Source organism: Furipterus horrens, unplaced genomic scaffold (genome assembly GCF_987537825.1).
Source record: "Furipterus horrens unplaced genomic scaffold, mFurHor1.1.pri manual_scaffold_13, whole genome shotgun sequence".
NCBI classification, from domain to species: domain Eukaryota; kingdom Metazoa; phylum Chordata; class Mammalia; order Chiroptera; family Furipteridae; genus Furipterus; species Furipterus horrens.
In genome coordinates, this window is record NW_028327183.1 from 56,014,148 (window position 1) to 56,030,216 (window position 16,069).

The following is a 16,069-nucleotide window of genomic DNA, read 5'->3' on the forward strand; positions in this document are numbered from 1 at the left end:
GCGTCCCTGGATCCCTCCCAGAAGCCTAACCGGCCCCCAGCCTCGCCCTGCACCCCCGCCTCCCGCCAGGCGGGTTCCCGGCCCCGCCCCCTCCCTGGGGGCACTGACGACGTGACGGTTCTCACAGCTACGTCTGCAGCCACACCCCCTCCAGACCTTCCCCGCCCAGCCCAGCCCAACGTCCCCAAGGTATTCCCTCCGCCGGAAACCCTCCCTCAGTCTCGAAATTCAGGTCACAGCTCTCCTGCCACCTCCTCAGAGAGGCCATCCCTGACCACCCCACCTAAGGAGACGCACCTCCTGTCCCTCGGTCAGTCCCCCTCTTGACCTCTGCTTCACTTCCTCCATAGCTGAAGGGCTTTTTCATGTATGTGCTCCTGCTTGTTTACTTGCGGACTCTTCACCACACCCACTAGGGCGACACTAACGCGAGGGCAGGGGTGTCCTCTGCCCCGCACTTAGAATGCTCTCGGCACGCAGTGGGTGTTTAAGAATTTGCTGCTACATGATTGCAGGACTTCCCGTAGGCCACCCTTCATACTTAGAATATCATTCCTTGTCACATCGTCTTTGGCAAACTCCTATTCATCCTTCAGAACCCTATCTGGTTATCACTTAAGCAGGGAAGGCCTCTTTGACTGCCTCGTGCACCCACAACGAAGCTGGAATAAAGGCCTCCTCTGGGGGCCACACTGCCCTGTGCCACCCCCGTTAGTGCACATGGCACTGGGAACTGGGACTGCGGACACCAGCAGGGTCTATTTCCCTAATCGGACTCTCTTTTGAGGGTAAATGGTGCAACACAAATTAGGTCTCAGGAATCATTTATTGAATGAATAAGTTAGCAATAAGTGCCCTGGCTGGTGTGGCCCAGTGGACTGAGTGCCGGCCTGCAAACCAAAAGATGGCCGGTTCGATTCCATGTCAGGACACAGGCCTGGGTTGCTGGCCAGGTCCCCAGTTGGGGGGCAAGGGCGAGACAACCACACATTAATGTTTCTCTCCCTTTCTTTCTCCCTCCCTTCCCCTCTCTGTAAAATAAAATACTTTTTTAAAGAATTAGCAATAAGTGACTAAATGTATCTCCCTGACACCCCCTTTCCATTTGACTTGCACCCCTCTGCGACAACCTGAAAAACCTCCCATTTTCTGGGAGTTAGACCTCCTTCCTCATCCTATGAGCTCATCAGCAAATCCTACAGACCCAGGCCAGGTAGTTCAGTAGCACGTTCAATCCCAGGTCAGGGCACATACAAGAAACAACCAATGAATGCACAAATGAGCAGAACAACAAATTGATGTTTTCCTCTCTCTCTTTAAAAATCAATCAATAAAAAATGTTTAGGCCCCGGCCAGGTGGCTCAGTTGGTTGGAGTATCATCCCATACAACAGAACACTGAGGATTCAATCCCTGGTCAGGGCGTGTGCGGGAGGCAATCAATCAATGTTGCTGATCAATGTTTCTCTCTCTCTCTCTCTCTCTCTCTCTCTCTCTCCCTCTCTCGAATCGATTTTAAAATATTCTCAGGTGAGGATTTTTTTTAATAGACAAAAAGAATTTTGTACAATCCTACGGTTGTGTGGGGGGAGGGGCACGCAGTGGGAGAGTAGGAAGAGGGAAGAAGACCAGGAGGGCTTCCAGGTATGACACACAGAGGCTCTTAGCTTATGAAGCCCCAGTGGACAACTCTGTTTAGTTCCTGGACTCCCCAACCCAGAGAACACATACTAGCCCAGCCCCCAAAGACAAGTCCGGGGACAGAGGTGAGGACAGACGCGTGGCCCAAGCTCACTCAATGAAAGGTGAGGGCCGGTTATCAGCTGTGGGTTCCCCTCTGGACAGTCTCCAAGATGGGGACTCACTGGCTCCACCCAGGACTTACTGAGTCAGGCTGTACAAGGGTGGGAGCCCTCACTGGAATTTGGGAACCACTTGCTATGGTTTGGAGAGAGGGAGGGGCCCCTCTTTCGGCCAGAGAATGAGGAAGGAGTCTCTGGGCCCTGGAAGTAGGGCGGAGACTTGGGGTTTCAGTCTCACCTGCTGCTCCAGACTTCTGGGGTGGGGGTGCCTAGGAATGCCTGCTCAGGGACAGTCTTCTCCCTTGGGCCATGGGTCCAGGCCCCCAGCCCCTCCCCCCTCAGACCCAGGGGTTCAGGCCCCCAGCCCCTCCCCCATCAGACTCGGGGTTCCAGGTCTCCAGCCCCCCTTCCCTCGCACCAGGAGCTCAGGCCCCTGTGAAGCTGGTTTCCCCCCACCGCGAGTGAAGATAGGAGCCTGGGCTCAGCCGGGTATCTGTTAGCATCCCAGCCCAGAGTCTCCAGCCTTGGGCCGCTCTGAGCCTGTCTGCTCCTCTCTCCATGGGGTGCCCAACCCACCCCTTCTGCTCCTTCCCTCAAACCCCAACCCAGGAGGCAAAGCTGAGCTCAGAAAACATTTGTGACATGGATATGACAGGGACACAGAATGACAGAAGCTGGAGACAAGAGGCACTGACACCCCCCCCCTCCCTGCCGCAGAGCAGCCTGGCCGCTCGGCCCTCCCCTCCGAGGCTCCTCGAGCTCTCTGGCCAGGAACACTCCTTCTCTGTACTCTCGGCCACCTTGGGCTGCCAAACTGGCCCTTCAGGTTCAGTGCTGGCCGCCCCTCCTCCTCCAGGAAGCCTGCCCTGCCCCTCTCAGCAGGCTTCTCTGGGCTTCCCCGTCCTCCAGCCCAGCACACATAGAAGGAAAGGCCACATCGCTGTCACTGTAACACTCATCTGTTGTGTCCTCTTTGCCAGTTACTGTGCCGAGAACAAGTCATAATCTCATTTAATCCTCCCCGTGCGGTGATCCCCGTTCTAGGGGGACTGGGCACAGAGAGGTTAAGTAATTTGCCCAGGGTCACACAGCCGAAAGGGACCAGGATAGGGCAGCACCAAAAGATGACGGGTCTAGGTCTACAGTGCACCGCCCGGGTTCAGCCAACCCGTCTCCCTCATGTATTAGCTGTGTGGTTGTAGACAAATTACTTCACTTGTATGTTCCTCCGTTTCCTCATGTGTGAATGGGGTTCACAGGACCCACTTCACAGATTGTTGTGGGGATTATCCATACACACATATAATGTACTCCGAAAAGCACACAAAAAGTATGACTGAAATTATGAAATGGCTAAGTCAGGACTCAAACCCACACCCCTGGGCTCTGCCTTTACACCACCACCACCACCCCCTTGGGATTGTCTCTCTTCTTTCTGCCCTTTCACCTCCTTTTTCTCCTGTTTCCAGCCTCACTCAGCACAGGCTGTGGGGTCCACATGTGTTAAATGAAACAGTGAAGCAATAATGCAATGAGCCTTGGCCGGGTGGCACAGCTGGTTGCAGCATCGTCCCATGCACTAAAAGGTTGCAGGTTCGATCCCCAGTCAGGGCACATACCTAAGTTGCAGGTTTGATCCCCAGTCAGGGCGTGTACAGGAGGCAACGGATGGATGTTTCTCTCCCACCCCTCTCTAAAACATCAATGAACATATCCTATCCTCAGGTGAGGATTTTTTTAAATGAACAGATAATAGAGTGTGTTAGAAGGTGATGAATGCCCTGAAGAAAAAATTAAATAGGGAATGAGGGAAGAGATGATGAGGGACAGGAGGGTAAGAGGTGCTGTGCTTTTAAATAGGGTGTTCCAGGGACCTGTCTGAGAAGGTGACATTCGAGTATAACCTGAAGGAGATGAGGCTAGCTATGGGAACAGCATTCCAGGAACCAGGAACAGCAAGTGCAAAGTCCCTGAGGCAGAATGGGGTCTGGGTAATGAGGGGGTAGCTGAGGCTTCTGTGAAGTCTCTGCATCGGGACTAGACAGATGGGGAGAGAAGGAAGGGAGCAGGAAGACCACTTAGGAGGCAGGCCCAGCTGAGAGAGGATGGTGGTGGGAATCAGGTGGGGACCAGTGATGAGAAAGAATCGGACTGGGGATGTGCCTCTCCTGCTCTCCGGGGTCTGAGCTCTGATGTCTGCAGTCTGGGGGACCGACAACCTGGGGCACTGAGCAAGTTAAGTCTTGGCCATCAGCAGCAGGGATGATGGAAATTTCCCACAGGGGAGGGAAGGGGAGGGGCGGGGGTAGAGGGAATCGGGGAGACGGGAACCGTGGACAGGTGTGCACAGACCAGGCGGACACGAACCCCAGGGATAGAAACACAGCCCCTTCAAAGCCCGCCCTTCCACCTGACGGCCCCTCTCTGGCACCATAAACAAGTGGAAATCAAACCTCTGAGTGCCCACGGGTATTAGGAGAATTGAAGGGGGTGTTGGAGATGCGGATGGGTGGTGACTCGGGAGGACTGTTGTTGTGATCGGTCTGTTGTTAGAAGGTTCCCGAGGCGATCCAGTCCCCGCCGCCCTGGGTCTTCCTGCCAGCCCCGCCCAGGGGCCCTCCCAGCCAGGCAGTGCCAGGTGAGTGCTCAGGTATGTGGAGGCGGGACAGGCCGGGGAGGGAGCGGGAAGGAGGGGCCCTGCGTCGGGAAGGAGAGCAGAGCGGGCCTCTCCTCTGTCGGAGCCTGAGCGGGCAGGTGAGGAGAGGGCGCAGGACGGGCTGGGAGGGGGCACACCTGGGTCTAGGGCAGGAGGGGCAGGGGCCTGGGCTGAGGAAAGCCTGGGGGACCCAAACTCTTGAGTCTTGAAGAGGTAAGGGCTGGAAAGTGATCCCCCCCATAACTAAAGGAAGAATATAGGATCCTAGGGACTGAGGAAGTGAATGAGTGGGTCTCCAAGGAGACCTGGGGTCAAAGGGACCCCGGGTGTTTAGGGGTGAGCACCTCAGAGCCTGGACTTGGCCCCTGAGGGGATGAGGCTGGGAGACTGGACTCTGGGTAGAGGAGGAAAGTGGCGTACACATAGATTAGGGAGTTGAATGCATGGATTTCTGAAGGATTTGGGAAATGGTACTAGGTATGAAAGAGGAGGGGCTGGGGGCTGGACCCCTGGGTCTGAGGGAGGAGGAGCTGGGGGCCTGGACCCCTGGGTCTGAGGGGGGAGGGGCTGGGAACCTAGACAACCGAGTCCGAGGGAGGAGGGGCTGGGGGCCTGTACTCCTGGGTCTGAGGGGGGAGGGGCTGGGGGCCTGGACTCCTGGGTCTGAGGGGGGAGGGGCTGGGCTGGGAATGATAGGTCCCGCAGGGCAGGAGCGTCCCTCATCTCTTTGCTGGCTCCCAGGGCACCTCCCGGTGGCAAGAGCTGCCCACTCTGGCACCATGAGTACCACCACCAGGTGAGTATCCCCTTCCCACCAGACCCCCAATCCCGGCACATCGCCCAGACCGCTCAGCCACACCCACAGGGCCCCTGCAGCAGCTGAGGTCTGAACACTCAGAAGGAAGCCTGGGTCCCTTCCCTACCAGTCTGACCTGTAGTTAGAGCTCCACGCCAGAGCAGACAGACCTGGGTTCAAATTCGAACACTAGCACTCAGCAGTGATGTGACCCCGGCCAAAGGAAGTCACCTCTCTGAGCCTCAGTCCCTCCAATTTTAAGGGCTTGATGGCATAACGCACACACAAGACCTGGCAGAGAACCCGACTAACAGCTGGGGCTCAACTCACAGAAACTGCTGCTATTGCTTCTGTTATCTTATTATTAAATATTGAGCCTTTGCTAAGAAGTCAGGGCTGTTCGTAACGAAGGCTCAAGTCTCCTGGAGGGAGAGGGAAAGGGAATAGCTGCATGGAAAATGTGAGGTAGTGAGTTCTCCAGCCCAGAGGGTAATCAAATGGTGGGGAGATCTGACTGACAGCAGCAAGATAAGGAATACAGGTTTGACTGAAGGGTTTCTCATTACTCATTCCTGATCCCACCTGGGTTCTGAGCTTCAGTTATTCCTACAGAAATGGGGACTCCAGAATTCTTCATGGAGCCCTGACTGGTGTGGCTCAGTTGGCGGGAGCACTGTCCCATAAACAGAAAGGTCACGGGTTTTATTCCTGGTCAGGGCACATGACTGGGTTGCCGATTCAGTCCCCAGTCAAAGTGCGTGCAAGAGGCAACCAATCGATGTTTCTTTCTCACACTGACGTTTCTCCCCCTCTCTCTCTTCCTACCTACCCCCTCGCTAAAGTCAATTTTTAAAGAAAAAGAATTCTTCTTAGAGGAGGTGACCTTGAAGAAGAGGTCAAAGGCAGGAGAGAGAGAAGGATTTGGCTGGATAGAGCCTGGCCCATGCGGATGGAAGGGGAAGATGATAACTCTCAATCTCCCCTAATGCTATTGTAAAAATTCCCATTTATTAAGCAACTACTATGGGCTAAGCCCTTAGCATTGTAAGAATAATAATAACAATTACTGAGGCTGCAGAACACTGCAACTGGACCATCTCATTGAATTCACCCAAGAGCGCCACCAGATGGAAGTATAGGGTAATTAACCCCTATCTTACAGAGAGGGACACTGAGGCAGGAGAAATGAAGTCTCCTACCCTGGGGCTTATGGCAAGGCAGAAGCTAACAGGGGATTTGAACCCAGGTCTCTGTGACTGTAGAGACTCCACACCACTGCCCAGTACCGTCACCTCACCCGTCTTACTAAAGTCCAGCTCTGCCCTCAGCTCCTCTGCTCAGAACCCTCCGTGGCTCCCCAGTGCCCCGAAATGAAGTCACTGCTCTTCTTGGCTTTTGAAACCCTCATGATCTGCCCCCAATTCCCACAGTCCCTCTCACCCCTATTTTCCTTTACCAGCCCAGAAACTGCCTCCAAACCAAGTGCCAAGTCCATTTATGGTGAGTTTACGTGCAAAGAACCCCCAGGCCAAGAAAAATGGTCTGAAGTAGGAGAGAATTGAGGACCTGGAGTCCTGGGTCTGAGGGAGGAGGGAAATGAGGACCCAGGTCTCTGACCCATCTTCCTCCTTCCCCCACAGAGCAGAGGAAGCGTTACTCCACCATGGTAATGGCGGACGTTTCCCAGTATCTGGTCAATGTGAGTCTGTGGTCTGCACTGCCAAATGGAGTCTTCGGGAACAAAAGGAGAGGGGGGTGTTGAAAGCAGTTGGGCTTCCACCCAGAAAGAACTTGGGAAACTCAGTTTGTTCACCTACAAAGTGGACTTCCTCTGCCTTGCCTCAGACACGGGTATCGGTGGAGGAACTCAGTTCTACTCCAATCTGCCGACTTTTCCTCTGGACCAGCTCTTGAGCTGGACAGTGTGGCCATAGGCACAAATCAGACGCAATCCTGGATGAGTGGGGGTCAGACAAGGTCCAGAGGTACTGCAAAGCATGCCAAGTGCATTGAAGGGACTATATATAATCCAGACCGTTCCTTGCCTTCAAGGAGCCTCCAAGCTCGATGGGAAGACAGACTCAGGTGCTAGTCACTCTGATGAAAGGGAAACAAAGGGTACTGAGTGGAGGCGCCCACAGGTGGAGCAAGTGATCAGGGAAGGCTTCCTGAAGGAGGCGTGGTTAGTCAGGAGCCAGAATGCTGTTTCCAGGGGATTCTGAGACTCACCCCCAGCATTGTCCTGAGACTCACTGTTTTCTCCGTGGTCCCTGCCAGCACCTGGTGACGTTCTGCCTGGGCGAGGAGGATGGCGTGCACACCGTGGAGGACGCCTCTCGGAGGCTGGCCGTCATGGACAGCCAAGGCCGCGTCTGGGCCCAGGAGATGCTGCTGCGCGTGTCTCCCGACCACGTCACGCTGCTCGACCCCGTCTCCAAGGTGCCAGGGGGCACGTGGGTGGAAAGCGAGGCTGCACTGAGCAGCCAGGCCTGGAGAGCTTGGTTAGCCCTAGGGCTATCAGGGACCTTAGTGTGCATCTTGGTTTCTGTGCGTCCTTCCTCTGGGAACTTTGGCAAGGGACCGACCCCCTCCTTCTTTTTGAGCCCCACGAAACGGGTGTTATCGTGGGGTTGCCCTGAACAGTGCCTGCACCTGGTAGCACTGCCGTCCCCCTGTAGTAGTGTCATCTGTTCTGAGCGTCAGTTTACCCACCGTCCCGCCCCGCAGGAGGAGCTGGAGTCGTACCCACTGGACGCCATCGTGCGCTGCGACGTGGTGATGCCACCGGGCCGGACCCGCTCGCTAATGCTGCTAGTGTGCCAGGAGCCTGAGCGCTTGCAGCCCGACGTACACTTCTTCCAGGGCCTCCGTCTTGGGGTGAGCGCGGGCAGGGGCGGGAGCCACCCGGGAGGAAAGGGCTGGGACCCCGCGCATGCCGGGGCGGAGCTGGAAAGGGGCGTGGCCAGGTGAGGGGCGTGGCCTAGAAGGACATTTTAGAAGGGAGGGGGTTTCGAGGGCAGGTTGGACTCAGGGTCAAGGGCTCGGGCGGAGACAGGGCCTGGAAGACAGCCAGAACTGAGATGGGGATGCATGTGGCCTAGGGGTAGGGAGCCACAGGAACGGGGCCTCGTGGGTGGGGGCGTGGCCTAGGTCAGGGACAGATTTAAGGCGAAGGTGTGAGTCTAGGGCGTGAACCTGCGTGGGTCCACCTGCGTGAAAGATGACTGGACGTGGTCGGGGACCGAACCCAGGAATCCGTCCTGCGCGCGGCCCGGGGCCGGCAGCGGATGGGGGGGGGGCGTGGCCTGACGGCGTGATTGGCAGGCGGAGCTGATCCACGAGGACATCCAGGGGGCTCTGCACAGCTACCGCTTTGGCCGAGGGGATCGCAGGGCAGCGGCGCTCAGGTAAGGGGGCTGGGCTGGAAATTGGGGAGAAGAGGGGACGGGTGGGGTCTCCATTTCTCAGTCTTCCCATCCGAGAAATGGGCAGAACGAATTCTGAATGGAGTCAAACAAAACCTCTTCACGTCTTGCGTGCACCTCCCAGACAGGGGTGCCCCTCTGCAGGACCCCCTTTTTCTGATTCTGGTCTTCGTTTTCTCCTCCCTCGAGCTGTTTTCCTCCAAAGAGGTGCTTCCTACCCCTGCCCCGCCCCGCATCTTGGATTTCTCCCGACCACTCTGAGCTTAGGTGCGACCCCTTTGGGCAACTGTGTCTGTTTTAAGTCCAGAAAATGTCCCCCTCCATGGAGTTTTCGGGGCACCCAAGTCTCAGGCTCCCTGATTCCTCGCAGGGCCACGCAGGAGGAGCTGCAGCGCCGCCCCTCGCCCACCCCTGAGACGCCGCCCCTGCAGCGCCGCCCGTCGGTCCGCGCAGCGATCAGCCTGGCGGAGTCGGCCACGGGCCGCGGGAGGCCTCAGACGGAGCCCATCCCTGAGGACGAAGCGGCGCCGAGGCCAGGCCGCGCGGAGACCTCCAGGAGCGCTGACCCAGCCTCCCCGGACCTGGGTCCTCGCGGCTCGGACCTAGCCACCCAGCAGGCGGAACGCGACGTGGTGAGTGGGTGGGGCCAGGGGCGTGGCCAGGATGGGGGCGGTGCCGGCTGCGGGGTGTGAGTCCTTGGAGGCGGGGCCAGGTCTGGGGGCGCGGTCAGACTCCTGGGGGCGTGACCGACTCGGGCAGGGCCAGGCATCAGAAGGTGTGGCCTGGGCGGGGGGTTATCTAAGCCTCTTGACGGGACTCGGGGGTCTCTCGCCTTCCCCTGCTCTGTCCCCCAGGACATCCTGAACCACCTGTTCGACGACGTGGAGAGCTTCGTAGCGAAGCTTCAGAAGTCTGCGGAGGCGGCCCGAGTGCTGGAGCACCGGGAGCGCGGCCGCAGAACCCGGCGCCGGGAGGCCGGGGGTGAGGGGCGCCAGCGGGTGGGATCTGGGACACCCCCTTCCCCTGGTCACTCCCCAATAGCCTCCCTCTCCCTAGGGTCTGCCCTCGCATCCCCTGCCAATCTGACCCCCCATCGCGAGCTCTCTGGGGTTCTCCCTCTGTCTGACGCTGTCTCTGTGTCCCCTGTCACCTTGCTACCCCCCTACCCACACACAGAGGGTCTCCTGGCACTGCGGGCTAAGCCGCCCAGCGAGGCTGAGTACACGGACGTGCTTCAGAAAATCAAGTACGCCTTCAGCCTGCTGGTGAGCACGGGTCCAGCGCGGGGCATCAGGGGCGGGGAGTGGGCGGGGGGAGTGTGACAAATCTGACCTGTCCATGCACTAATGCCAACCCCTCCCCGACTCCGCAGGCACGGCTGCGTGGCAACATCGCCAACCCCTCCTCCCCAGAGCTGCTGCATTTCCTGTTCGGGCCTCTGCACGTGGTAAGACCATCCCCCTCGGCCCTCCGGTCCCCCCTGCGGCAGGAGGAATCGGGGTTCCACTTCTAGAGGGTGTGATGGTGTGCCCATTCCTGCCCCGCCCCGGCAGATTGTGGAGATGTCGGGCGGCCCCCAGCTCGCGAGCGGCGTGCGGCGGCCGTACCTGACGTCCGATGCCGTGGCACTGCTGCGGGACAATGTCACCTCCAGTGAAAATGTGCTCTGGACCTCGCTGGGGGACTCCTGGACCCGCCCGGGGTGAGGGGCGTGGTTACTGAGGGGCGGGGCGGGGCGGTAGGGGCGTGGTGATTGGAGGACAGAAGAGGCTGGGAGATAGTGATTGGAAAGCTGAGACTGGGAAGGAAGGGTTAGAGTCGGGCTTCGATAAGAGGGTGTGGCCAATGAAGAAAGGGTGGAACCAAGGGCAAATACCAGCATCCGATTGGAGGGAAGGCCAGAAATTCGTGGGAAAGAGAGGGTGGGGACTGCATCAGATAACAAAGGTGGAACAAAAGGCGGGACTACAAGGCGGGGCTATATCAAAGGGGCGGGCTTTAGGAAAGGTGGTGGCCTCTGGGTTGGGAAGGGGGCGGTGTCTGTGTTCGCAGGCAGAGAGCCTCCAGCGGGTCGGGGCAGAGCCAGGGAGGGATCTGTGTAGCTAGAAACCCGGCTTGGATTCAGAGGCTGGGGGGGGGGGGGGGGGAGCATTAGCGGAAATCAGTGTATTTAGAAATAATTGATGTCATGAGGGGAGCTTAGAGGCAGGGGCAGGGCTTGGCAAAAAGAAGGGAGGATAGAATAGCTGGGTTAGAGTGAGCTTTAGGGAAAGAGAAAAAGTGAGGTTAGTAACAGGGCTACGTCGAGCCGACCAGGGTCCCTGAGCCCTCGGTTTGTCCTTGGCTGCAGGCTGGAGTTGCCCCTGGAGGAGGGACCCCCATACATCCCCGAGTTCTACAGCGGCTGGGAGCCCCCGTCCACTGACCCCCAGGGCCGCCCCTGGGAGGACCCAGTAGAGAAACAGCTACAGCACGAGAGGCGGCGCAGGCAGGTGAGGCTAAGGCCCGGAGCGGGCAGCGGGCTCCCGTAGGTGGCCCGGGAGGGCCAGGATTGGGAAGTCTGGGAGGAAGCCGCACGCTCCCTAACCAGCTGCTTTCTTATCTCCTGCAGCAAAGCGCCCCCCAGATCGCTGTCAATGGGTGAGTGTCAGCCCCTGGGCGGGCAGATGGGGTCCAGGATGGGTGCGTCGTGGGGGCTCCTGGTGCTGACACTGCTCCCATTTTTTTTTTTCTGTCTTTTCCTTCTGTCTTCCCGGCTCATCGCAGGTGGGTGAGGTGGTGACCAGGCCCGGGGCGGGGCTGGGAGAGGGGGGCGGAGCAGGGAGGGATGGGGCGGGCCCAGACTTCTGGGTCTGAGGGAAGAGGGAGATGGAGGCCCAGATTCCAGGGTCTGAGGGAGGAGGGAGCCAGAGACCTAGATTCTAGGGTCTGAGGGAGGTGGGGGCTGGAGACCTAGATTCCAGGTTCTGAGGGAGGAGGGGGCTGGGTGTGGGTAAACTCTTGAGACCCCAAAGGCACTTCGGTTTCCCAGGATCTGGGAAGCTCCTTGCCTAGGTCCCTAGCAGGACAGATCCCTGGGGTGTTGGAGGGAAGAGGCTGGAAATGAAACATTTAGGTTTTGAAGAGGAGCTCAAGTCTGGTGCATGGGACCTTGGAGACCCAGAGAAGCAGGCTTGGTGCTTGGAGGGCTGAGGAACAAGTCTCTGGGAAAGTTAGGAAGTGGAAGTATCTCTGGGCCCCTGGGAGAGATAAAGGTCGGGAGGTTGGACCCTCTCTTTCCCAAGGCTTTATAGCAAATGCCTCTGTCCCTGTGGGGTGTCAGACTACAGACCTTTAAGGGTTAAAAGGGCAAAGAAATTACAGCTTAAGACCTGGACTCCTGGATCTCTGGGGGAGGAAAGAACTGGGGGTCCAAGTTATGATTCCAGATAGCGATGTGGGTGCAGACTCTTGGGTCCTGGGGGAAGGAGGGGATAGAGGGCCCAGGACTCTAGGGCCTCTGGGCGAGTTGGGGACAGATGGGAGGGAAGCCACGTGGGATGAGAAGAAACCAAGCAGCAAGGCTGGAAGAGCACAAGGGGGGTCTGGGTGAGGGCCTGGGCAGAGGATCTCAGCAGGGACAGCGTGCTGGGAGCTGCCGGCCCCACACAGGGGGCGCTGCGGCCCTGAAGACCCCCCTCTCCCTTGCACAGGTAGGCCTGATCCTGGCTGAGGTCCCTCCTTACAGGGGGTCAGAGCCCAAATCCCACTTCCCTTCCCCCAGCTGCCTGGTCTTGCGGTGCTTCAGATACTCCCAGCTTTTTTCTTTTTTTAAAAAAGATTTTATTTATTTATTTTTAGAGAGAGTGGAAGGGAGGGAGAAAGAGAGGGAGAGAAACATCAATGTGTAGTTACCTCTCACACACCCCCATCTGGGGACCTGGCCCACAACCCAGGCATGTGTCCTGACTGGGAATTGAACCAGCGACCCTTTGGTTCACAGGTCAGTGCTCAATCCACTGAGCCACACCAGCCAGGGCCAGATACTCCCAGCTTTTAACTCACCTCTGAGCCTCAAGTTTCTTGGAAGAGTGGGAAGTCCATGAGGTCATACAGGCTTCCAGTTAAGAGCTCAAGGCCATGGCAGAGCTCAGGTTCACGTCCAGCTGCATGCATAGGACAGCAGAATGGCTCAGGACATGGACTCAGGGACAGTTTGCCTAGGTCCCAGGCCAGCTGTGCCTCTTCTTGTTCTGAGACCTTTTTATCAGTGGGTCACTTTACATCACTGCTCTTCTGCTACCTCACCTGTTAAGTGAAAATAGTAATAGGGTCTCTGGGAGGAAGAGAAACAGGGATCCGAATTCATGATACTGCCAGGGGTTATCGCGAAAATTGTATCCGCTACTGTGTGGAACACTTTGAACAGTGCCTGGCACGTAGTAAGTGTTATATAAGTATTAACTGTTGTTTTTATTATGACTCTGCCTTATTGGTATGCATGAAGCCAGTACATAGGAGATGCTCAATAAATACCATCTGTTCCCAGTTGTGTGATCTGGGACGTTTTATCTTTCTTAGCCTGAATGTTCTCATCTGTAAAATGGAGGTGATGCTAGTACCCCTATCATGTGCTTCCAGCACATTGCCAGGCACATAAGAAGTAAAAGATACTTAAGGTGTTATTTCAATGTTAAGTCTCTATTAACAATACTAACTTGGCCTCCTGCCTTGGCCCCTGCTTGGCTCTAACCCCAGCTCACACCAACACCCTACAGCCCAGAGCAGTGGGACTGGCTGCCTCCTATCCTCAACTCTTCCCCTTCTCTTCAGTCACCAAGATGCGGAGCCAGAAGCTGAGCCCCAGCCGGAACCGGAGGCAGCAGGGAAGTGGGTCCTGTGTAACTATGACTTCCAGGCCCGCAACAGCAGCGAACTATCGGTCAAGCATCGGGACATATTGGAGGTTAGATGGATGCGGGGCTGAGGAGCTGGAGTGGACCCAACCCAAACTGCAGGCGCAGGCCCTGAACAGTCCTCTCTCACCTCCCCCAGGTCCTGGATGACCAGCGCAAGTGGTGGAAGGTTCGGGACCCGCGTGGGCAGGAAGGATACGTACCTTATAATATCTTGACACCACACCCGGGGCCCCAGGGGAGTCGCAGCCCGAGCCCTGCCCGAATTCTGGTGAGCCAGGGCAGACTCCTGGGTCTTGAGGGAGGATCCTGGGTCCTAGGAACGAGGCGAGTGTCAAGACAAGGGTCCTGGCAGAGGAGGGGCTTGCGGGTTCAGAAATGTATCTTCATAGGAGGAGCTGGGACTCGGAGTCCTCTCTCTGACCCAGGTGATCTCCCCTCGGTCCTCTAGGAGATAAGCACTCCCCCTCCTCCACCGGCCCCAGCCCCAGCTGTGGCTCCTGCCCCTGCTCGGCCCCACCGGGACAGCTGCGACAGCCTCAACAACTTGGACCCCAGCGAGAAGGGTGAGTGGTGGGGGCACCCCCTCAGGAGAGTGGTCCCTGTTCTGCCTCCCAGGCAGGCAAACCGAGGCTCAGAAAGAGTAGGTGGGTTCCGGCCCATCACAAGAACCGTTCTCCCTGAGTCTACCCTCCCTCCGGTTTTCCTCCTGCAGAGAAATTCTGCCAGATGTTCAGTGTCAACGAGGAGCTGCAGGCGCGCCTGGCCCAGGGCCGCTCAGGCCCCAGCCGCGCAGCCCCGGGGCCCCGCGCCCCGGAGCCGCAGCTCGGCACACGCTCGAACGCCTCGGAGGTCCGCGCCTGGCTGCAGGCCAAGGGCTTTAGCTCTGGGTAAGCGGCGGGTACGGATCTGGAGGCCAGAGACTCTGTTGGGCACTAAAGGTGGAGTGTTTCTGATTGGCCTGGGGGGCGGGGGTGGACTGTGGGGAACTGGGATTAGCCCCAAGCCAGGATCGTTGGGTTGCAACAATGAATGACAGATTATGATTGGCATGTTTTCCAAGGCTCCAATTGGAGTCTCCAGGGAAGTCCCGCCTTTTTCAAACGTGATTGCCCCGCCCATCCGTGGCACACTGTGATTGGTGGGTGGGGATTCAGGAGCTTTTAGTGAGCCCCACCCCCGCTTAGCTAGAATGCTGCTGATTGGACAAACGGTTAGCCAGGCATAAAGCGATTGGTAGGGCCAGCAGGCCTGACCACGCCCCCACTGCCCTTGCTCAGGACTGTGGATGCGCTGGGAGTGCTGACAGGCGCGCAGATCTTCTCGCTACAGAAGGACGAGTTCCGAGCGGTGAGCCCCGAGGAGGGTGCCCGCGTGTACAGCCAGGTCACGGTGCAGCGCGCGCTGCTGGAGGTGAGCCGGGCTGCCTGTCCCTAAGCCCAGACGGGGAGGGCACCCAGGGCTCGGACACCTGAGACCTGACTTCCACCCTGCCCTCCAGGACAAAGAGAAAGTGTCAGAGCTGGAGGCGGTGATGGAGAAGCAAAAGAAGAAGGTGGAAGGAGAGATACAAACAGAGGTCATTTGACCCTACCCGGCCCTCCGCTAAGTGTCCAGGCAGCGGGTTTCCCCGCGCCCCGTGGGAGAACGGACTCTGCAGACCTCCCACCAAGGGAGATGGATACCCTCGAAAGATCACGACGCTGTCTTTCCCTGTCCCGGTGGACGAAATGAACCATTCTTGCCTGCGCCTCTGAGCGAGCGCTGGCCAACAGACCGGGAGCGGGAGGGGGGCAGGACGGAGACCGTGTAGGGACCGCGCTCACGGGGCACCCCGGCAGCCCTGCGCCTTGTGATGTGCTGCCCAGTCTATAAACAGCCTCCTCTTCAGGCCGTGTCAACTACTGTCCCTTCTCTACCCGGCTACCAGGGGGCTCAGGAACCTGCCCCTCACCTCAGCGACAGCTCCATAGGAGAAAAGTAAATCTAGGAGACGTCCCCACTTTCTTTGGTTTCCTTCTCTGAATCCTTACCTGGAGCCCCAACGCAGGCTTCTTCCTGACGTCCAGCCCTGCAGTTCACTCGAGAGGGATCTTCTGACCACTCGATATCCCAGCCCACCCCTTGTTTAAAATCCTTCTCTGGCTCCCTGTTGTCCTCTTAGCCTGGTGTTCGAGGCCCCAAGTGGTTTAGTCCCTGCCCACCTCTTCAACCTCATCTCTTCCTCATTCTTACATGCATTCTGGTCCTGCCCTTTTCAAACATTCCCCAAACCTCTTCAACCACTGGGGTTTTGCATTTGCTGGTTTCTGCTGCTGGAACAGCAATCCTCTCTGCCTGGTGATCTGGTCTTCCAGGGCCAGATCAATTACCCAATTCGGGGAAGCCTGCCCTCACCACCCACGTTAGTCTCCCAGCACCCACCTCTCTACTGTCCCCCACCTCCTGCCAGGGGTCCAGCCAAGGAGAAGTGGCAGCCTCCTCCTGAAGGCGCCA

At 57.8% G+C, this 16,069-nt stretch overlaps 1 protein-coding gene across 1 annotated transcript; it reads left to right on the forward strand.

Moving 5' to 3' along the window:
- Positions 1–4,495: 4,495 nt before the first annotated feature.
- EPS8L1 (EPS8 signaling adaptor L1) lies at positions 4,496–15,463 on the forward strand. The gene is made up of 20 exons (XM_090260055.1): positions 4,496–4,555; positions 5,199–5,253; positions 6,713–6,753; positions 6,894–6,952; positions 7,531–7,692; positions 7,981–8,130; positions 8,578–8,660; positions 9,049–9,310; positions 9,533–9,659; positions 9,855–9,943; positions 10,051–10,125; positions 10,232–10,380; positions 11,029–11,170; positions 11,290–11,318; positions 13,491–13,623; positions 13,713–13,844; positions 14,025–14,139; positions 14,289–14,463; positions 14,854–14,986; positions 15,075–15,463. The coding sequence occupies exons 2-20, from the start codon at positions 5,237–5,239 to the stop codon at positions 15,159–15,161; spliced, it is 2,160 nt and encodes a 719-aa protein (XP_090116181.1). The 5' UTR covers positions 4,496–4,555; positions 5,199–5,236; the 3' UTR covers positions 15,162–15,463.
- The last annotated feature ends 606 nt before the right edge of the window (positions 15,464–16,069 follow it).

Coding starts and splice junctions, on each gene's coding strand:
- EPS8L1 (XM_090260055.1), top strand. Junction 9,944..10,050: donor AGTACGCCTTCAGCCTGCTG/GTGAGCACGGGT, acceptor CCGACTCCGCAG/GCACGGCTGCGTGGCAACAT. Junction 14,987..15,074: donor TGCAGCGCGCGCTGCTGGAG/GTGAGCCGGGCT, acceptor CCTGCCCTCCAG/GACAAAGAGAAAGTGTCAGA.